Below are 24,765 nucleotides of genomic sequence, written 5' to 3'. Positions count from 1 at the left end.
AAAGGCAGGGTAGGCGATTTGATCCGGAAACGTTTTCTTGTTTTGCTGGTTGAAAGTCTCTTCACGTCCTGATAACATCACACGTCATCAGCGCATGTCATGCTGTGCAGAGGTAGACAGACCTCAGTCAGCGAACACAGCAGCCGCCTTTTACAGTTCCTCCTGAACCAAATCAACAAGTTACTTCGTTCACACTATAACTGGTAATTTCGATGAGATGGAAACCAGCGACGTTATAATTGGAGCGTTTCGTGACTTGAATTTATGAGTTTCTGTGGCTGAATCAACGGCGAAATGAATCTGCAGTAGTCAGGTGGTATAGCTCAGTGCTCTTTAGGTTGTTTATGCTAATTATTATTGTTCTGTTATGTGCTTCGAGACATGAGGTAGTTTAGTGCCATCTCTCGTGACGCTTGTTGGACCCTGTCATGTGTTTTGAAGGAGATCTGGGAGACGCTCTGAAGGGAGGGTTGGAACTTATGCTTTCAAAGCTAACTCGCTATTGCTAGCTTCTCTGAAAACTACCTAGCGAAAGTTATCATAAGCATTATAATGTTTGAAGAGGATGTCATCAGTAGACCCGGGAAGATTTTAATACAAGTGGTTCATTCATAAATCCATAAGATGCTGTGGAAATTCAAACCGTAAGACCAAAATAGACCTGAGTAATAACGTTATATGGCTACTCATTGGTGCTCATTTCGATGTCGTCCTGTCTAAACTGAGAGATTGTAACAGAGACACAGAATTGCCAAAGATGACAGCAGTGATATCATAAACAGGCCCTCCAGTCGATCAATACACTCACAGATATGATCTCAACATTATCGATTATATTCTCATTACACAGAGTCTGATGACTCTCATATTGATCCAAAAAAGTAGTAATAAGAGACTAATCAATATTTTTGAACTCAAAGTTGATTTTCTGCAAAGACCAAAACAATATAATCGTCATATATTTAATATAATTGCATACAAGAAGCCTAACTAAACCCGTGGAAAATGCATATTGTGATGTTAGTGAACAGTGCAGCGTTTGAGCACAAGATGGCGGTGTAGTACACGGAGAGAGTGGAGAAAAGCACGTGTTTGATTTGAATTGGTCTACAACACGCTTAAAAATAAATGTTCCATAAAGTAGTTTTTAGATTCTCTTAAAATAACCATATTTTCTCTCTCTCACTTACGTTTTAATAATCTGTAGCACCCTTTTCCACCATAAAGTAGACTAACTTTTGTGCCATGGAAGGTTCTGGTTCTTCCTGAAACCATTATATATATATATATATATATATATATATATATATATATATATATATATATATAGTCTTCCAATGCCACTTTCAGTGTTGTTCTAGTATTATTTAAATGCTATTTTAGCATTTATTATTTTGAATCAACTTTTATTTAGTTTGAGTTTAAACAATTTTGTTATGTACTCATTTTTAATATTTACAATTAGCTTTAATGTATTTTTATTTCAATAATAGTCTTAATAATTTCAGTACTTTAATTTCAGTTAGTTGCAGAGGCTTTATTTATACTTTTTTGTGTACTTTGAGTTACATTTTTCATGTAATATTTGTATATTTTTGTATTTTAGTTTTATTTCAATTAACAGAAATGATTTTTAATAGTTTTAGTTTTAGATGAACAACAACACTGGTCACATGATCTAAGCACTTAGATGTAATCTTACAAAAGTAATGTAAAAATGACCATGTAGTGTATTTTTTGCACATTTGTTTGTGCTGCATACTCATATTGTTGCAGAAATGATTAAGACTGATAGTTTGCTTTGAGAAATTGAGTGTGTGTGTGTGTGTGTGTGTGGCTATAGGACAGCCCATCTTTCCAGACTTCACAAATCACTCAGTTAGACATTTCAGTTAAACAGTCTTGCTACTTTTTATCCTCTCTCTCTTTCCCTCCCTACTCAGTCACCGTCTCGCTCTCTTTAGCCGCTCAAATAATCATTTCCTTTCAGACACTCCCCTCACTCACCATGAAAGATGCTGTGCTGATTTATACTTAAACATCATGTCTCAAAGCTCTAAGATTTATATGATTTCCTCTTCCTCCCCAGAGTTAATCAGCCTGCATGTGTAAGTATGTATGTGTATGTAAGAAAAAGAGACATGAAAGAAAAGAAGGTGTCAGTGAGAAAGCGACATAATGAACACACTGTCTGAAATGCTCTACTAGTGTGGGCATGTAGAAAAATACACAAACACGCATAATCTTCAAGCTTTCATTTGAATCCCTCCTCTAAATCTATGACCTGAAGCTTACCTTTTTAATAGACATTACAGAGGAGATGATCTCATGCATTTCTGCTTCAGTTTCACACACACTCATTACTGAAATGTACATTTTAGTCCCAAATATATGTAAGAGTAATCTTATATATATATATATATATATATATATATATATATATATATATATATATATATATATATATATATATATACACTCACCGGCCACTTTATTAGGTACCCCATGCTAGTAACGGGTTGGACCCCCTTTTGCCTTCAGAACTGCCTCAATTCTTCGTGGCATAGATTCAACAAGGTGCTGGAAGCATTCCTCAGGGAGTTTGGTCCATATTGACATGATGACATCACACAGTTGCCGCAGATTTGTCGGCTGCACATCCATGATGCGAATCTCCCGTTCCACCACATCCCAAAGATGCTCTATTGGATTGAGATCTGGTGACTGTGGAGGCCATTTGAGTACAGCGAACTCATTGTCATGTTCAAGAAACCAGTCTGAGATGATTCCAGCTTTATGACATGGCGCATTATCCTGCTGAAAGTAGCCATCAGAAGTTGGGTACATTGTGGTCATAAAGGGATGGACATGGTCAGCAACAATACTCAGGTAGGCTGTGGCGTTGCAACGATGCTCAATTGGTACCAAGGGGCCCAAAGAGTGCCAAGAAAATATTCCCCACACCATGACACCACCACCACCAGCCTGAACCGTTGACACAAGGCAGGATGGATCCATGCTTTCATGTTGTAGACGCCAAATTCTGACCCTACCATCCGAATGTCGCAGCAGAAATCGAGACTCATCAGACCAGGCAACGTTTTTCCAATCTTCTATTGTCCAATTTCGATGAGCTTGTGCAAATTGTAGCCTCAGTTTCCTGTTCTTAGCTGAAAGGAGTGGCACCCGGTGTGGTCTTCTGCTGCTGTAGCCCATCTGCCTCAAAGTTCGACGTACTGTGTGTTCAGAGATGCTCTTCTGCCCACCTTGGTTGTAACGGGTGGTTATTTGAGTCACTGTTGCCCTTCTATCAGCTCGAACCAGTCTGGCCATTCTCCTCTGACCTCTGGCATCAACAAGGCATTTCCGCCCACAGAACTGCCGCTCACTGGATGTTTTTTCTTTTTCGGACCATTCTCTGTAAACCCTAGAGATGGTTGTGCGTGAAAATCCCAGTAGATTAGCAGTTTCTGAAATACTCAGACCAGCCCTTCTGGCACCAACAATCATGCCACGTTCAAAGTCACTCAAAAAATCACCTTTCTTCCCCATACTGATGCTCGGTTTGAACTGCAGGAGATTGTCTTGACCATGTCTACATGCCTAAATGCACTGAGTTGCCGCCATGTGATTGGCTGCTTAGAAATTAAGTGTTAACGAGCAGTTGGACAGGTGTACCTAATAAAGTGGCCGGTGAGTGTATATATATATATATATATATTGTGTACGTACATCAACTTTTTAAAATTTATCATCAATTTAAATTGAGGAAATAAGCCATATATATATATATATATATATATATATATATATATATATGTATATGTGTGGCTTATTTCCTCAATTTAAATTGATAAATTTTAAAAAGTTGATGTACGTAACATAATACATACATATGCAATATTTTGTACGTATATGAGAGAAGTTGATCAAAAGACAATAAAGGCACTAATAAATAAAATAATAAAATGTCACAGTTTCCACAGAAATATTATTTTTTTCAAAATTGGTAATTATTAGAAATGTTTCTTGAGCACCAAATCAGCATATTAAAATGATTTCTGAAGGATCGTGTGACACTGAAGACTGGTGTGTAAAGATAAATGTGGTGTCAGCTGTGATATTAACTTTGAGGTGTTTTATTTTCCTCCTGTAGGTGGCGATAGGTACACAATTACACTTTCTGACACATGCTGGAGCTTTAAAGGGATAGTTCACTCAAAAATGACAATTCTGTCATATTATTTCCTCACCCTCAAGGAACAATAAAAGAAGATATTGGAATGTCGGTAACTAAATACTACTATGAAAAAAATGGAAGTCAATGGCTTTCATCAACTGTTTAATTACCCACATTCTTCAAAATATCTTCCTTTGTGTTAAGCAAAAAAGAAAAACAATTCCCACAGTGTTGGAACAACTTGATGGTGAGTAAATGATGACAGAATTTCCGTTTCGGGGTGAACTATCCCTTTAAGTCTGTTCACTTGCAAAATCTATAGCTGAATGTGGTCTGTCAGTGTCACAATGTCAATTATCTGTTCATTACCTGATTTAACATGCGTTTTAGTCTTACAAAAACACACTGAATATTAGAAGAAGACTTTTTTTTCTCTCTCCTGAAACGAGTGGCATCTAAGTCTGTTTTTGGAGAGTGATTCTGAGTTCTCCTGACTGTTTGATGGCCGTGCACTTTACGTAATTACAACTTAACGGCTTCTCTTTGAGAATCGCTATGCTTTGATTCAGGCCACACAGAAAGGAAGTGCGGTTGTTGACATGATCCTGTCACAGGAAACTCCTGTATCTTTCTCTCCTCTCCTCTCTCCTCTCCTCTCTTCTCCTCTCCTGTGTGTGTGTGTGTGTGTGTGTGTGTGTGTGAGAGAGAGAGTATGTTGAATGGTTTAGGTTTTCACTGCGAGGGTGGGGCAAACCTTAATTACAGACCATCTCTACTTTTTCAGAAAGGGTCCTCAGTGTGTGTGTGTGTGTGTGTGTTTGCCCCTAAATGTTTTGGGAGGGTCCTTTAATGGCATATATCTCTTTGGTGCTAAAGTCTCGAAACATGCATTTATGAAAAGCCAAAAATTACAACATGCCATTTGGATTGACTCTATATGAGTTCATAGGAAGAGGTGTGTGTGTGTGTGTGTGAATGTGTATGTGTGTGTGTGTGTGTGTGTGTGAGAGAGAGAGGTTCTACTTTAGTAGTTTAGGAAGTCTTTGTAACACAATGCATTGCATTCCTGCACTCCTGCTGGGCTCCTCGTTTGTTCCTTGCATTCTTGCCCACTCACCCCCAACCCCCTGTGTGTGTGTGTGTGTGTGTGTGAGTGTCAGGGGTCTCTTAAGTCTCCTAAAGACTACTTCAATCTCGGAATAACCCTAAACCAGCACTAACACACTCTTCACAAAAACTACACACATTTCTCCGCCACACACAAGTGGGCTCTCCCCCCACCCCTCGCAGGATACCAGGGGTCAGAGGTCAAACCTGGAGACACAAAGCATAAAGAGAACAAACCGCAGAGCGAGGGATGGGGAGTGGGGGGAAAGAATGAAGGAAAGAGAGATAGGTGAAGCTGGAAAGTTGGTTAGATTAAAATCAGGACTGCTGCTCAGGTGACAGTACATTCATTTGAATTCATTCATGGCTCATCTCATGAGTTGTGTGTTGGGTGTGCTGCATTATATATAAGTCGGGGTGTGAACTTTTGACCACATTCCTTTGTATTTAGATGTAAATGCAAGTGTCAGGCCTCTGACCTCTTGAGATGTACAAGATCTCGACCTAAAGACCTTCAAATGAACACAAACACACACTCAGTTCGGACATTCCATAGCTGCTTTTATAGCTATCTATCTATCTATCTATCTATCTATCTATCTATCTATCTATCTATCTATCTATCTATCTATCTATCTATCTATCTATCTATCTATCTATCTATCTATCTATCTATTTAAAATAATATATTAATTAGTTATTTTTAATAATTCAAAATACATTTAAAATATTTCTTAATTAAAACATGTAATAACAATAATGATATAATTATTTAACAATAAAATTAACATGTAATACTATATATTTTATATATATATATATATATATATATATACACAGTATATATATATAAATATATTACTCCATTTATATAATATTTTACATTTCTTTAAAATATAATTACTAAATAAATTACTATATTTACTCAATAAATATAAATATTTTAATATAAAAATGTATATGAATATTTAGTTTTAGGTAAGTTTTTAAAAATAATTTTATATATATACATTGTATTAGGTATTTCAACATATAAATTATATACACAGTATATATATATATAATTAGTAAAGTAATATAATTTATTAAATTATTTGTTTGGTCTTTGATTTACTAAATATAATGAGCTTTTTTTAGTATTTATTTATTCTATTGTATGTCTCATATTTAGATAGCTAGGTGCATAATGCGTGTGTATCTTCCTGTCAGTTGGGTTTCATTCCTGGAAGAGAGCAATGCAGGATGCATGTATCCTTATACAAACACACAAACACACAACTGGTGAGATGTGTAATCAGACAGGTATGTAGACTGATTAGGGAGTGTAAAGGCAGAGATCATTTTTGTGTCAGGAGTGTGCGTGTGTATTAAATGATAATTTTAGACTTCTGTCAAGTTGAATGTGTCTCGCGGTTTTATTGTGTCTTTGTGTATCCTATAGTTCAGAATGGTTTTGGTGTGTGTGTGTGTGTGTGTGTGTTCTCACTTTGACTGGTGTCAGGAATGCTTGACAGGAACTAAAGCAAATGGGCCGCTAAAACTAATCTCATCCTCTTTTACTGTGTGTGTGTGTGTGTGTGTCCCCTCATTCATCCCTGCCTGTCTTGTCCTCCTCCAGGGCATGTCTGTCTTTACAGACTAGAGAGAAAGATATTCATCACCTAAGTTAAGATCTTGCAGCCCTGCAGATTCCTACTCCCATTAACATTGAAGAGAAAAGTTAAGGTTCCAAAGCTCATTACTTTTGCATTTAGAAAATAAAATGTTTTATTTTTTTGTGTATTTTTAAATTAAGAAAGAATGCTACTTATTTTGTTTTATTATTTTGCATTCAATTGTTTTTTTGTGTATTTTTTAATAATTCATTTTTTTAAATAATTTGTTTTAATAAATTAATAATGTAACAAAATTATAAACATTTTGGCATTCAGATTTAATTTAATTTAATTTAATTTAATTTAATTTAATTTAATTTAATTTAATTTAATTTAATTTAATTTAATTTAATTTAATTTAATTTAATTTAATTTTATTTAATTTTATTTAATTTTATTTAATTTTATTTAATTTTATTTAATTTTATTTTATAAACCACGGCACATATATAATCTCATACTTACCTTGAACCGCCATCAACTGTCTAGTCTGTGTTTTATTCCTCCTTTGAACTAGATTATGACATTCAATGTGTCACCTGTCGGCCGAGTGTTAGCGCATGCGTGTGTGTGTTTGTTTGTAAGCGTGCAAGGGTGTGTTTGTCACTGATTGACAGCTCCGGGGAAACTGGCCATGTGTATGAACTTAGAACAAGCAAAACTAGGCCAGGCACACTGTTAGTAAACACATCCACTCACACGGTTTACAGTAAGCAGTCAGCACTGCATATAAAAAAAAAAAGAAGAGCTTTTTTTGTTGTTCAATACTGGCTGGTCTGTTTTTATCTCTATCTTTGTTTAGTTTTTTTTACACGCACACGCTGTTTTATAGAAAGGCCACGGATTTCATGTTCCTCCTTGTTTCCACGGCTACACTATCACAAAGGACTCCAGCTGGCTTTGGAAAAAAGAGAGCAAGGGACAGAGAGAAAGACGAACGGTGACCAGCCCCTTTCTAAACACACGGCAGCTGGGCCGAACTGTCATTCTGCACCCTGGCCTGCTCACACACACACACACAAAAACACACTGCGGCCCCTCCTCTGGCTTTATAGCTCTTTGTGTTTTGTGATAATTCCCTCGGCATCTGCTAGAGGGAGCCCAACTAACCTGTTTGAATAAGTTTTATCGTTTTTGTCGCTCCCACACAAGCGCACACACACACTCACGTCGCTCTCGTCCGCGTCCAGACGTCATAATGCCCAGAGGTGCGTTCAATCTCCCCTCCTAATGAAGCATGAGGCTGAAAGGGGAGTTTCTCCGGGCAGGGAAGGAGCCGAAAAGAAGGAATGAATGGATGATGGAGGGAGGGGGTTGAGCAGGGGACGTCTTTGATACAGCTCTGGCCCGGGCGGGGGGTAGTGTGTTTTTTAGCCAGGAGATTCACCATTCACACTCCTCCGCCGGCCGCTCGTTTGAAGTGCCTCACAAAGAGGAGTTTGTGGGCCGGGGGCCAAAAGGGGTTTTGTCATTCACAGAGTCCCTCTCCTCCTCCTCTTTAACCTCTCGCTCGTTCTTTCTCTCTTTTGAAATGAGAAACACTTTATCGGCCAAGAACTCAGCCAATTAATGTTCAACCAACAGGCTGAATCGCTGCAAAGCTATAGCGTGCGTGCGTGCGGTTTAGTTTTCGCATCGCTCGCTCTCAGATTTGATCTGAACTTTCCGAGAGAGTTTAACTCCAATCCCGAACCCCAGTCAGTCGCTGCATTTGTTCGCAGTGGCGCTCGGATTGTGTTAGACGAGCGGCAGATGTTGAGAGAAAGTTGGACGAAAGCATTTTCGGGGAGTTTTTCTTTCTCCGTTCCTGCCTGCTGGAGTTCAGGAATTCTCTATCACACTCCACTTCCCAACTGTTGGATAAACACGATGGCCTTGAGAGCGTGTGTGTGTGTGTGGAGGCGTGACTCTTCCATGATCCAAACATCAAAGTGTATCCGTGGAAACTGTGAGGTAGTCAGTAATGCCGCTAACATGGCATGACTTGTTTTTATTCCCTGCCTTTTTTTGTGTGCGCGTGTGTGCAAAATAAAAAGTCATTTTGGACGTGTCCTACACATCTGGTGTTTGAGAATATATCATACTGAGGTTGCCCATGTTAGAAAAACACACATTTTGAGACGTCTTGGCCTCTAAAAAGACTTTGACAGCTCTCTGGCAACTGACTTCCTCTTCACTTTGTGGAGTCCAGACAACCCGTTGACCTTCCTGGCATGCTTTTGTGCAGATGGGGCATGAGTGTGTGTGTGTGTGTGTGTGTGTGTCCTTGTAAAACCTACGTGATGGGGACAAAATGTCCCCACAAGGATGGCATTATCCAAAATCCTTGTCCTTGTGAGGACATTTTTTTTTGTTTCCCTTGAGGAAAACGGCTTATAAATCACACTATAAGTGCTGTTTCTTGAAAATATTAAAATGCAGAAAGTGTTCTGTGATGGGCAGGTTTAGGGTTAGGTGACAGAATATACAGTTTGTACAGTATAAAAATCATTACGTCCATAGAAAGTCCCCATAAAACATGAAAACACAACTTTTGTGCATGTTTATGTTTTTTTTTTTTTTGTATTTACGTATATAAGACTACCATTAAAAAGTTTGGGTTCAGTTTTTAAAGAAATTAATACCTTTATTCAGGGAGGATGCATTAAATTGATCAAAAGTGACAGACAGTATAATGTATAATTTCTTCATCGGAGAATCCTGCAATATAATAATTTCCACAAAAAAATGGAGCAGCACAAAAGTTGTCAACATTGAAAAGAAAAGATAAAATATATATATATATATTCTTGATCACTAATTCAGCATAGTATGTTTTATTTATTTCATTTTCAAATATATTAAAATAGAAAATGGTCATTTTAAATTATAATAATATTCACTGTATTCTAATAAACTCATTATGAGCATATGTGATTTCTTATAAAAGCATTTTTAAATATTATAACCCAAACTGTGGCACGGTAGTGTGCATTTATGTTAGTTTACACTTATATTTGTATTCATCTATTTAAACAAAGACAGGAAGAATATTTATATTTGACAATGAGATTCTCAAGGCTATTACTATTGTGTGATAAGACAAAAAAAAAAAAAAGTTTTTAGCTTGGAAACTTACATCTGTATTTTAAAGGGCTCCAGGTGGCTGGATGTTTTGGGCTATTTGACCTGTGGTTTGCCTTTGTCACGTAGAAAGAGAGAGCGAGCATGAGAGAGAGGAAAGGCTTTAGAAATAAACCGCAGGACTGGGTGGGTCAGAGAACACACACATACATGCTTGACACATGACACAGACTCATACACACAGGTGAGAACAAGCACACACAGTGCCTGGCTCGGTTGCTGTAATAATTTAAAGAGAAAGCCTGGCCTACTTTCTGCATGCACTGTGACCCAGTTTACATAGATTCAGACACACGGAGCAGTCACAAACCTGTTCCACATCTCTTCTCTGTGTGTGTGTGTGAGAGAGAGAGAGAGAGAGAGAGAGAGAGAGAGAGAGAGAGAGAGAGAGAGAGAGAGAGAGAGAGCTGTTAAAACACGGAGCATGATCTTCTTACAGTGGTATAATCTAAAACAGACACAAGCACTCTCGTACACTCAGATGTCATAAAGCAAAAGAGAGATCTTCCGATCTAATCCGTTCCCTTCATGTGTCCAGGAGTAATGTGTGTGTGTGTGTGTGTGTGTGTTTGCGTCTGGGCCTGCGCTAACCTGCTCCTGCCAAAAGCAGGAAATGAGGGAGCTGTAAGAAAATGGACTGCCACTGTTTAGTCTCTGAGCACACACACACACACACACACACACACACACACACACACACACACACACACACACACACACACACACACACACACACACACACACACACACACACACACAGTGTTTAGTCTCCTCCAGCAGCTGTGCTATTCTGAGCAATACAGGCAGGAAGAACAGAGAGAGCAGAAATAGATGGATGATTTTGGGACAGTAATGCCAAACTCCTGTTGTAGTTTTACTCTGCAACTCTACACTGCTGTACTCTACCTTACTCTGACATTAAAATGCTTAGCTAGCATTGTTATACTTGTTTATGCTTTATTCTACTCAATTCTATTCTAATGTGCTCTATTTGTTTTTATACTCAACTTCCATTCGCTATTCTGGTTTATGCAACTCTATGGTATTAGATTCTACTCTACTTCACTATGTTCTCTCTCACTCAACTCTGTTGTACTTGTTCAAAAGTGTAATTCTACTGTTATCTTTACTCTGCTCTACGTCATTAAATGATGTTCTGTTACTTTATACTATTATACGTCAGTCTATTCTAATGTACAAAACGTTGTTGTTGTACTTTATTCTCTACTCTATTCAAACTCTACTCAATACTCAACCCCATTCTATTATATTCTAGGTTACTTTAGGCTATTCTTCTCAACGTTACTGAATTTTGTTTTAATTTAACTCTACTGTTAAACGCCAGTCTATTCTACTGTACAAAACGTTATTGTACTTTATTCTCCACTCTATTCAAACTCTACTCAATACTCAACCCCAATCTATTATATTTTAGGTTACTTTTAGCTATTCTTCTCAACTTTAATATGTTCAACTCTTATATGTTGCTACTCCACTGTACTTTATTCTCCTTTACTCAACCTTGTTCTACTCTTTTCTGCTATACTACTCTGTTCTCCTTGGCTCAACTTCATTGTACTCTAATGTACTGAACTAAAGTTTATTCTAATTCATTCTACTGTAACTTATTTCTGCTCAACTCTGCAGTTATTCAACTGTGTTCAACTTTACTCAACTTTATTATGTTCTATTATGTTACTGAATTCTGTTTTACTTTAACTCTATACAGTTTACTTAATTATAATCTTCTCAACTTTATTATGTTCTATTATGTTACTGAATTCTGTTTTACTTTAACTCTATACTATTATATGCCATTCTACTTAATTATAATCTTCTCAACTTTATTATGTTATATTATGTTACTGAATTCTGTTTTACTTTAACTCTATACAGTTTACTTAATTATAATCTTCTCAACTTTATTATGTTATATTATGTTACTGAATTCTGTTTTACTTTAACTCTATCCTATGCCAGTCTACTTAATTATAATCTTCTCAACTTTATTATGTTCTATTGTGTTACTGAATTCTGTTTTACTTTAACTCTATACTATTATATGCCAGTTTACTTAATTATAATCTTCTCAACTTTATTATGTTCTATAATGTTACTGAATTCTGTTTTACTTTAACTCTATACTATTATATTCCAGTTTACTTAATTATAATCTTCTCAACTTTATTATGGTCTGTTATGTTACTGAATTCTGTTTTACTTTAACTCTATACTATTATATGCCAGTCTACTTAATCATCTCAACTTTATTATGTTTTATTATGTTGCTGAATTCTGTTTTACTTTAACTCTATACTATTATATGCCAGTCTACTTAATTATAATCGTCTCAACTTTATTATGTTCTATTATGTTACTGAATTCTGTTTTACTTTAACTCTATACAGTTTACTTAATTATAATCTTCTCAACTTTATTATGTTCTATTATGTTACTGAATTCTGTTTTACTTTAACTCTATACTATTATATGCCGGTTTACTTAATTATAATCTTCTCAACTTTATTGTCTCTGTTATACTGTACTTTATTCTCTTCTTCCCGATGTTGTTCTACTCTATTTTGCTGTATGCAACTTTATCCTTATCCCATCAACTTGACTGAACTTGACTCCGTTTTGCTGTATTCTACTCATCTCTGACGTGCATGTATTCTATTGTATTGTTCTCTATAGTACTTCGAATAGGTCCATGGTACTCTAAATTTACTTCCACGTCTTTTTGTCCGCTTTCAGATCATGAACCTGCGATTATTATCTTGTTGTATTTTGACTATTGAATACGTTTAACTAAATTGTCAATTGATGAATGCGCTACTTAGTTGTGTCACTTAGTAAACCCATCACTTCCTCCTACTCCACAGTATCATCATGTATAACAACCTACAAGAAAACTCCGCCCCCGGTCCCACCCAGGTCAACACCCACCAGACCATACATCTCTATAACAGCCCAGAGCAGCACAGAGTCAGCACAGGATGCCTACAATGAGCTCACCGGTGCTGGCCCTTCAAACCGGGCCTTAGCAGCGGTCCAGTCGGGCCTCAGCAACTCCACTGAGAGCATCGATAGCATGAAGGCCCTGACGGCAGCCATTGAGGCAGCGAACGCTCAAGTCCACGGCCCAGCCAGCCAGCATGTGACCAACAGCACCATCACCATCACCACAGCCAGCGCCACCAGCGTAACACACATCGCACAGGACGCTAAGAAAGACGCCCTCAGGAAGTGCCTGTCCATAGGGATACAGGTTGGCCACACACAATCACATCTGCGTTGCCTATAGGGTTACAGACTAGCAATATTAAACTAACAAAGAAAACACAAAACAGAGAGTTAAATATGAGCATAACCACAGCAGTGTTTACAAGACTTCAGTTTACAAGAAAAGAAAGTAAGCAACACACTACTTGTGTATGTATAAAAATACTGTCTCTCAAAACCTTCTGAATAGTGTACTTCTCTTACTATTTCTGCCACACAAAGATTTGGCAAAACTTGTAAGATTAGTATGATCCAGATTCAGCCAGGCATTATTTACAGTATATACTTAGTATGCTCTTTATTTAGTATCTGTACTATGCCCATAAATCCTGTCTAGTCATTAATAATCAGCAGTATATTATCTGATTATTGAGTAGCCATCTATGTAATACACAGTGATACCCAATGAATGTTGTCTAGATAGGCAGCATACTTTTATGAGCATTTTTATGAGCACATCCATTGTCTGCAGTATATTCTCTAGTTATTGAGTATGCGCCCGTATTTTACATGCTATGAAACCCAAATATGGTGTCTAGGTAGGTTGCGTACTAAGTTTGGGAACACATTCTTTTTATCTGCAGCACATTATCTGATTATTATTGAGTATGCATCAATAAATTATGCAATTTGCACATTTCTAATCACTTCTTGCTTTACACCTACATCATTTGATACTAAAATATTCACAAAGGACCCTTTAAAGCTACACTGTGTGATTTTTACCCCCATCTAGCGGTGAAAAGGTATATGACCATCCAGTGAATATTAGTTTCTGTTCCCCTCAATTCCGATTTCGTTTTAACTCCTACGGTGGCCAATGTAGTCCAAGATTAACATGGCTTCCAGTTCGACCTCGTCCATGAGTGTTAACTCAAACGTAAACGCGAAAGGCGAAGCTTGAATTAACGGGTATGTCCCTCTTTGGCTAATGTACTTTCAAGATGGAGGGGCAACATGGCGACCAACATTAGAATCCCTTACCCGTATGTATTTTCAATGGCATATTATACACTCACGAGAATACGTTATTACTTGAACGAAATAAATATACATTAATGAGCACATATATTTTTGAACGAACTAAGTGTTTTAGCTAAGAATGAACTAAAAGAGTTACACAGTGTAGCTTTAAGAAGGCCTCAAGTACAAACAACAACAAATGTACAGCATTACATTAAACAAAAACAATTCAAAATGTAATGTAGACACCCAGCCTCCATATTGAATGTGTGTGTGTGTGTCTGTGTTAAGGTTGACGGTCCTGAGGAAACCAGCCAATCAGAAGTGCACTGCAAGTTTCAGTCTGTCGGCATTCAAGTAGAAGAGGAGAGTAGGTAAGTTTATCTTCACCCACTCACTCACTCTCTCACACACACACACACACACACACACACCGGTAGCAGCATATTCCGTTACATCTCTAGCCTTTATCTCCAATCATGTGCTCATATAAACAAGACAAAGTCATTCAAAACGTTACAGATGTGAGGATAATGACTATGAAAGCTTCTGAAAAAATGGATGCTGTAAGAAGAGAGAGAAAAGAAAGTGCAAGAGAGAGAGATGTCATTTCAAGCACATGTTACTGTGATAAAGACCCTCCCATTCTCTATTTCACACACACAGCTGTCCCTATCATGGTGGTTTGGACACTGGGGCCTTCTGAAAGGGTAAAGGAGTGGGAGGCTGAGAGACAGCTGCTCTGTGTGTATGCGAGTGTGTCTGTGTGTACGTGCACCGCCATCTGTTGCTGTGCCCATTATGAAGCAAGGCAGGCTGCTGGGTCACAGGCATGGTCAAATATCGACCCTCTGGCTTACCTCTCTCTCTCACTTTCTTTTGCTTTCTCTTGACTCGCACACCCTCAGATTTTACTGTTTTAGCACCCTGTGAGAGGAAGGGACATAACGCAGGAGGAGGTAGTGAAAGAGAGAGTGGTAGGGCCACTAGATGTTCAGTCTCTGTGTGTTTTCCCCTTAAAGTTCAGCTATATGTCCAGCCAAAGCATCGTAAAATCCCCATCTCCTAAAGCTAAATTGCTGCCCAAGAGTACAGATCAAACGCCAGAACAAATGTTACACACACATGCATACTGTGTGTAAACAGTAGTTTTACAGAAGGTTTGTTATGTTCAGAGTCAGTTGCTTGCTATGCTTAAAAATATTGTGAACTATCTATAGAGACAGCGTTTTGAGGCATCAAAAACAAGTTTTTCTTAGTCACACATTTTTCGGAACAGTCTTGATATTCTCGAAATAATAAGCGCAATTGTCACATCTTAAAGGAACACTCTGACTTTTTTTGTCTTTGGCTTATTCACCATATCCCCCAGAGTTATATAAGTCCATACATACCTTTTTCTGCGTGCGTGCTGTAACTAGCTTAGCTTAGCACAAAGACTGGATGTAAATGGCTACAGCTAGCATACTAATCCTAATAAGTGACAAAAATGTACATGTTGTGATTTGTATAGTCACAGAGTGTACAAATAACAAGGTAATGTGAGACACAGATATCTTTTAACCGTATACATTTTTTTAACCGTAAAAAATGACGAAGAACAGTGCGTCTCAGGTGCTGTGGTTATCACTCCGCCCAAGTAGCAGTGCTGGCCTCTGAGAATATAGTTCTCATGGTTAAAAGATATCTGTGTCTCATATTACCTTTTTATTTGGACACTCTCTTATTTGTGACTACTCAAATCACATCATGTAAATAGGAAAAATGTTGCATTATTTTGTCACTTATTAGGATTAGTATGCTAGCTGTAGCCATTTACATCCAGTCTTTGTGCTAAGCTAGGCTAGTGGTGGGTGCGTCAAACAGAATTACAGCATGCACGGAGATGAAAAAGGTATGTATGGAGTTATCTAACTCTGGGGGATACTGTGAATAAGCTAAAATCCAAAAAAGTTGGAGTGTTTCTTTAATATCTATGGAATATATCATGTCGGGCTGATTTTAAACTCTGAATGGATCATTTTGCATGTGATGGCTCACACAATGAAAGAATGTTTAGAAGTTTTTAAGAGTTTGACAGTTCCACTGTGAATCAATTCATCGGTTTTGATCAACAAGCCATGCATTTTGCATTTCAAATTGTAGACAATTGTGCTTATTATTTTGCACGTGCCAAAACACAACAAATCAATAAGAAATTCAAATCTGATGTGAACAAGAAACAAAATTTTTAGAAGATCTGATCGTGTTGTTTTGAGAGAGAAAAGTCTCATTTGAGAATTGAGCCAAAGCTTCTGAGAAAAACTGGAAAATAGACCATTTTACCCAATATTTCTGAAAGTTTTGTTTTATGCTTATTAGAGTATTGTTGTTAGCTTAGCAATGTGTTGACGTCAAAACACTGTTTTTAAATATATTTCATTCAGTTATGTAAAATATATATATATTGTTTGTTTAAAATTGACTATTTTACCCTGCATTTATACATTTTTTTAGGGCTGTCAAATGATTAATCACGATTAATCGCATCCAAAATAAAAGTTTGTGTTTACATAATATATGTGGGTGTACTGTGTATAATTATTTAAATATATATAAATAAATACACACACATGCATGTATATTTAAGAAAAAAAAATATTTATATGTATAATATTTTTATTTATATATAATATAAATTATATATAAATCTATATACAGTATATGCATGAAAATATTTCTTGAATATATACATGCATGTGTGTGTGTTTATATAATTATTATATATATATATATGTATATATATATATATATATATATATATATATATATATATATAATTATACACAGTGCACCCACATATATTATATAAACACAAACCTTTATTTTGGATGCGATTAATTGCGATTAATAGTTTGACAGCCCTAATTTTTATACATACAGTATTGGATTTGTTCAATATTTTGTTCAATATTAATAAGGATTATAATTTGGAATTTAATATTGGACTGTTTTACTATTTTAGAGTGTTGTGTTGTTAGTTTAGCAACATCAAACTTTCCCATGCGAGTTGCACAGCATGATGCGCCATGTTTAACACAATCAAGAAAATATCCACAGTAATGGCCAAACGTGATTTGGGTCTAGGGACATCAAAACCCTAAGTGTTCTGTTCTTATATTTTCCTCATATTTTGACGATTTAATTGATTTTATAGGGTCATTAAAAACAAAATACCAGACATCACATTTGACCAATACTGTAGATTTTTTCTTGATTGTGTTTAACATGGTGCCTCTGTAGACAGTGAAGTAGCTTCAGGTTTTGGAACTGATCTAGTGTGTCTGTGTGTGTGTGCGTGTGTGTGTGTGTGTGTGTGTGTGTGTGTGTGTGTGCACATGTATTGGAGGCTGTGGCTGGTAACTGCCAGTGTTGAGGAGTTGAGGGTAGCAGATTCCTAGACAGTGAGAGAGGGACACACATAACCCACACAAACTCGCACAGGTCGCCGGTATTTGGACTTTGCTGAAGCATGCCTTTGTAACTGAGTGGGAATACAGCTGTAAAACACCGGCACACACACACACACAGACAGCTCTCCTAAGCACACGTCAGAGCACTTGAACTGTGTGCAGAGACTCATTTAGCGTGTCATACACTCTTTTCTTCCTCTGTGCAGTAGGAACGAAGGGAATTAAGGAATGAGTTGTCTCTTCCCCTGTGGCTGTGTTCCAAACCACTTACGCTTGACTTTTTTTAGCTCTAGGGAGTTGAAGTACAACATGTAGTCAGACATGTTTGATAACACATATTGACTAACTGTTGATCTCTAACACTTTTTATAGACAGACATATAGACATTGTTATTATGTTTTGATTGATACGGTGAAGATGATTTAATGCAATCTATATTGTGAAAAGAGCTATATAAATATACTTGACTTGACAGACAGAGAGAGAGAGAGATAGATAGATAGATAGATAGATAGATAGATAGATAGATAGATAGATAGATAGATAGATAGATAGATAGATAGATAGATAGATAGATAGATAGATAGATAGATAGATAGACCAAAAGTTGACTTAGAAAAAAGGGTTCATTGGGGAACCTTTTATGCTAAAAAATGGTTCTATAATGACAAGAAAGAACCCTTTTGGCGCAAAGGTTCTTTATAGTCTATAATTCATTCAAATATTACATTATTCTGCAACATTTTGTAGTTGTAATTCAATTATTGTTTAATAAACTGTTGTAGTAACTTAATATCACATTTTAAACATGCTGATTTTTGGAGGAGGAAAACTGAAATGGCTCTTCATGTGATATTGATTAACTACATAAAATTATGTAAATATATAAATTTTCTATTTTCTATATCTTGATTTTTGTGATCATTTACATGCATTCATAAATACATTTTAGGGTCTTGATGTTTGTCAATAATATGAAATATTTAATCCGGAAAGGACAAAACAAATGATAATGAATGAAACCAAAAGGTTCAATATAGAACCTTTTTCCCTAAAGGGTTCTGTATAGAACCTTTTAGGGGTTCCAAATACATAGCGCTGATAAAACCTTTTCTTCTAAGAGTGTGGTGTGGTGTCTTCCCTGTCACACCCTGTGGATTTTTTGGTGCTGTGGTGGTCCTTGTGGCTTTAACATGCATGCGGCCCAGTATGCGTGGGTGTTCTCATGTCTATTGATAGCTTTAGTTAATATGTAAAGAACTGAGTGCACCATGGGTTAGTTTCAGCCTCAAACGCCAAACCCACTCTGTGCACAGGCCGTCTCAGGCATACATGATGGAATATCCAGATTCACCCTGATTGGATGGCTGTTACAAAAGTTCCAGTTCGTTGTACACCGGTAAACTGATATCAGTGGATGGATGTATGAAGTCTGTACTCCTCAAGTTTAGATCATGATATGAGCATGAACAATAACAAAAAAATGTGGACACTGTATTTCAGCCCTCAGAGAGATATGAGAAGAACCTGCTGTAAAACTGTCTGCCATAGTTACATTTAACTATGAACATGACCCCCCCCCCCCCCCCCATACACACACACAAACGTTTTCTTATGATATGATTTACAGAAGGCAATGATTACTACCATGTGAGCGGAACAAGAAATGAATACTCTTTTCTCTCTCTCTCTCTCCCTCTCTCTCTCTCTCTCTCATGCGCCCTTTATTTGTCTCTCTTCCTCTCTACAGGAAGTAGTTAGTTGATATGAAACAGGCCTTTCTGACACACACACACACACACACACAATCTAAAATGGTCTTTAATGGGAAACAAATGGTTCAAAAAGATATCAGAGCTCAGTAATGTCGTGGAGGAGAACAGACGCAGATTACTAGATGGAAGGATAAAAACATGAACAAGTCCATGAAAAAGATTAAAGAAATCCTAGCAGTTTATGTGCTATCGTTTTTTATTGTTGTGCCATCCAATAACTCAATATTCAAACGCTCAGATGTACGGGCACACACAGGCGACACACACTCAGGGTATGGTGAGAGATGTCAGTGTGCTTCAGTGCATCTGAATAGAGCAGGTGTCATACCTCTCCAGTACACACACACACACACACCAGGCAAACACAGAGTAGCAGATCTAAGCCAGATCGCTTTGATATGTTATCCTTCTCTATTCCTAAAGGAGAGGAGATGTGTGTGTGTCTGTGTTTGTTACGCTTGTATTCAATATCATAGTCTACAGTTACTTAGAAGGAAGTTTTAATAGAAAATTAATGCCATTTATTTGAACATCTTAAGTACATTTGGAGGATTTTATATATATATATATATATATATATATATTTTTTTTTTACTTTTCGTAACTGGGAACAATTCATATTTGTTTGTTTAATGATTAAAATGTTCTTTTAATTTAAGTAACTTTTACCAATGTTTTGTCATCATATTCACCCATTGTTATATATTATATTTGAATAAAATATTACAATTGGGTTAATGTAAAGTGCTATTTAGCATTATACAACAAAAATTAATCATATACACTATCGTTCAAAAGGTTGGATCAGTAAGATTTTATTTGAAAGAAATTAATACTTTTATTTAGCATTTTTATAATGTTAAAAGATATTTCTATGTCAAATATATGCTGTTCTTTTGAACTTTATTTTCATCAAAAAAATGCTTAAAAAATAAACGTCATAGTTTCCACAAAAATATTAAGCAGCACAACTTTTTTCAACATTGATAATAAGAAATGTCTCTTGAGCACCAAATTAGCATATTAGAAATATTTGTGACACTAAAAAACAATAAAGTGACACTGAAGACTGAATTCAGCCTTTCCATCATATGATGTATATTTTTTAAAAGTGTGTGTATATTTATATTATTACAATTTATAATAACCATTTATTAATTATATATATATATAATTTAAAAAATATATTATTATTAATTATTAGTATTATTATAATTAAAGACTGAATTCAGCCTTTCCATCACATGATGTATATTTTTTAAAAGTGTGAATGTATATTTATATTATTACAATTTATAATAACCATTTATTAATGATATAAATATATATATAACACAGAATATATATATATATAATTAAAAATATATATTATTATTAAAAATTATTATTTGTATTATTAATTATTATTATTATTATTATAATTAAAGACTGAATTCAGCCTTTCAGCCTAAAAGTGTATGTATATTTATATTATTACAATTTATAATAACCATTTATTAATTTTATATATATATATATATATATATATATAAAACACAGAGTAGCAATATATATATATATATATATATATATATATTATAATATTATTGTTTTTACTGTATATTTGATCAAATAAATGCAGCCTTTATGAGGAGAAGTGTGTTAATATTTCCCTTCATATTTTTTTGTCAACAGTATGTTTTAATTAAAATAGTTAAATTATTGTTTTGATGCACATTTTGTATCTAGTCCTTGTTATTGTCAACGACGCAATTAAAAAGTTTGTGTCAACATTGTTTCTGATCAGTAGATGCACATTTATCTAAATGATTCAAACTCAAACTAAACGACACTATTCTTCTTTTCTTTCCAGCTACTGCAGAGTCACACGCTCTAACAGCGTCACCACTGCCGTTCAAGCCGATCTTGACCTTCTGGAGGTTCTCGGCGATGACCAGTTCACGCAGACCCACCAGGGGCCCATTATCCGCCAGCCGTCCCGGGATGCATCCACTTCCACTGTCAGCATCCAGGGCTCTGGGAACCACTACCATGCCTGTATCCAGGATGACTTCACCGACGTGGGCTTCGACCCCTCCATTCTGCCCCCGCCGGTCCCCTGGATGGATGGAGCCATGGAGGAGGAATATGCGAGTGAAGTGCCAGTCTCTGTGTGTCCGCAGGACGGACGCTGGTTTCTGAAGCTGCTGCATGCAGAGGTGGAGAGGATGGAGGGCTGGTGCCAACAGATGGAACAGGATGAGCTAGAGAATGAGCTACCGGAAGACAGTGAGTAACTCTGAGATAATGACTCCAAAAAAAGTACTATAGGTGGCCCATCTAGACAGCATTTTTATGCATTACAGATCTGGGAAGTAGACTCATTTAGAATGTTTGTTTTAACAGCAATATTTCTGCATTAATTATTAATTTATAACAATTGATTCAACAGCATTTTTGGCCTTTTAAATACTCATTTATAATGTTTTATTCAGCAGCATTTTTGGCCATTGTACATTTATTTACAATGTTCGATTCAGCAGCAATACAAATCTCTGTAATGAGACTCTAGATGGCGCAGGCTAATCGGTCCTAAACTCAAACGCTTGCAATCATATCATTCTCTATATGCAGTGTTGTGCCTGAACGCATTCATTGAACGATAGTTCATGAACTCATTCATATTTTGGGCGAACGTGAACTGAATGTACTGTATTACTGCCTGACGAACGTTACTGTGAACGCGTTCATTCTGGTGTCTGAATGCACGCTCTCTCGGTTTAACTTTGTTCAATAGGGTACCAGATTTCTATAGAGCCTTCCAGGCGAAAACCCGGCCTAAAGACACGTAAATAGGCCTTAATATGTAGCGAAAAAAACAAGCCACCAGTGTCGCACCGTGGCCGCAGGATGCGTCATCAAGACTAGTAGCTGCATGTAGTCGACAAAACATTGAGGAGGCGTTGTATCGTATCGTATGATCAGTTTTAAGACAAGGGCGTTGAGGATTGGGAAAAATCTTACATTTCTGTGCTGATAAAAATAATTGCTGTAGTGGTTGTATATGAGTTGAGCCAATGAAAAAAAAATAGCTCACAGCAATATATAGAAAAAAAGAACGATGAACTAGTTTATTTTTTGAAACTGTGAACTTAGTTCAAAATTGTGAACTAGTTCATTTTAAAGGGCTCATGAACTGGCTTTTTAAATTTTATTATATTGTTTTCTGAGGTCAACTTATGACGTTCGCATGGATTTTGCATTCAAAAATATTAAAATTAATAGTAATAGGCTATTTTGTACCCTAGTTTTCAGCCTAGCTCAAAAACGCTCGGTTTTTATGGGCGTCTCGCACTGAAGACTTGGAAGTAAACGCCCGCTGCTGGGAGTGGATAACAGTTTTGCATATTATAATGAGTTTCAACTCAACCGTAGGTGCACATGGGGGAAATTGTTTTGAAAACGTCCAATGTTAACCAGAATAATTCGCCCATACATGTTCGACCCAGAGTCTGTGTGTTGCACCATTCCTGTCGGATCCAACATAGACGGCACACCACCGTTTTTTACTCTTAATCGTCTGCAAATCCAGTCTTGTTTACAAAACAATCCTCAGTGAAATGAAGTGAACAGACGACGATGTTTTACCTCATCAGCTGGAACGTCATTAAAAATAAAATTTAACCATGCAGTCCTATTGGAATCCAGAGGAAGCTTATGCAGCGACTGTCTTCTTCCACAACCAGGCGCTGCACAATATTTTCTATTGCTCTGTAGCTGGATCCGGTTTGCCATCACGAGGTAGGCATCTATGTCATTTAGCTATGCGTGTAATGCGCGAATCGGTGGGCGGCGCTAAACCGGCCGTGTTGAAGTAGGCGTTGATGTTCTTCTGTGGGGGTGGTGTTTTATCCTCTTTGACGTCATAGTTAAGAGCTTTTATTAGCTTTTATTAGCTTTTATTAGCTTTTAAGCTTTTATTGGACTAACAAGGACGTTTTCAGTTCTGAAATTTACAGGATATTCTTATAATATGATGACCTCTTAAGGCCAATTTATACTTCTGCGTCGAGGGTATGCCGTAGTGTACGGCGTTGGCTTCGCACGTAGGCGACGCCGTTGTGAGCATTTATACTTCTGCGTTCAGGTATTGGTTGCTCTGCAGTACTGCTCCGAAACGCTAGGAGGCGGCGGAGGGTTTTAATGTTCCACTGTGTTTAGATTGCTCGCGGCTAGATTACTACAAGCAATAGCGACTGAAAGAGAGTGGATCATGTTGGAGTTGGAGCTTATTGGGGTGGAAAAACAGTTCATTTTAGTGAAATTACTAAAACTGAAAGGCAGAAATGAGAGAAGACGTCGGAGGAGAAGGTACGTGTGGAAATGCGTGAGAAGGTACGTGCGGAAATGCGTATGAGGAAATACGACGCTACCAAGCCGACCAATTACCGATCTTGCGGTCAGCGTCGTCGCGACGTGTAGTTACATTTTTGAAGAGGTGCGCGTCAGACTACGTGGAAGGGTATGCGGTATGGGACGCGTCTGTGCGTATGCTACGGCGTATCTACTGCGCGCACCCTACGCAGAAGTATAAATTGGCCTTTAGATGTCAAAAGCTCAAGGAAAATTTGATTTCTCAGTTCATCACCCCTTTAAAATTTGTGAAGTGAACTTTGAACTAGTTCATGTAAGAAAGTGAACTTTCCCAACACTGTCTATAGGACACAGCCAATGAGCCTTAGCAGTGCAGTGCGCTTTCAGAGACCCTCCATCTTCCCCAGCTCCACCTGTAAAGATCTGCTACGGGTAATTCATGTCTGTTAGACTGAAGAGTAGCAGCATGTCTTACTTGCTCACAGCAGCGTGTCTTGTATGTATTGGCAGGGGCAAGTCCCGTACTTGCTCTGCGTAGCAGATTTCGCTCTATAACATTCTCATACTATTACCATGCCAAACACTCTGAGAGTTATGACAGAATTACATTTCTGTTCAACAGCACTTTTTTGGGGAGATTCAGATGTTTTTGAATGTTCTAAATGCATCTTTGATCCCCCAAAATGATTTCTAGGTAGGCAACTCACTAGGTTTTGAATTAGTTTAAAACATAGAGCAAAGTAATTGTAGCAAAATGGTTATTGTAGATCAATTATTGAATTTCCGAATCCGCAATTTTTTTAAGTCAAGTAGTCATTTGATTGCAAAACTATATTTAGAGTGACATTTGCAGTCTGTGTGCAAGTCGTTTGAG

At 36.9% G+C, this 24,765-nt stretch overlaps 1 protein-coding gene across 5 annotated transcripts in view; it reads left to right on the top strand.

Annotated features, from left to right (window-relative positions):
* The window catches only part of dlgap1b (DLG associated protein 1b), a 132,546-nt gene that overhangs the window by 98,605 nt on the left and 9,176 nt on the right, over window positions 1-24,765 (top strand). For all 5 annotated transcript variants that reach the window (XM_089125570.1, XM_089125571.1, XM_089125572.1 and 2 more), the window contains exons 7-9: window positions 12,948-13,333; window positions 14,602-14,684; window positions 21,391-21,806. In XM_089125570.1, coding sequence (XP_088981696.1) covers window positions 12,948-13,333; window positions 14,602-14,684; window positions 21,391-21,806 — 885 coding nt within the window. The remainder of the gene's footprint in view (window positions 1-12,947; window positions 13,334-14,601; window positions 14,685-21,390; window positions 21,807-24,765) is intronic.

The sequence above is a fragment of the Pimephales promelas genome, chromosome 22 (assembly GCF_988280905.1).
Source record: "Pimephales promelas chromosome 22, fPimPro1.hap1.1, whole genome shotgun sequence".
Lineage (NCBI taxonomy): Eukaryota > Metazoa > Chordata > Actinopteri > Cypriniformes > Leuciscidae > Pimephales > Pimephales promelas.
This window is presented reverse-complemented; position numbering and strand designations above follow the sequence as displayed.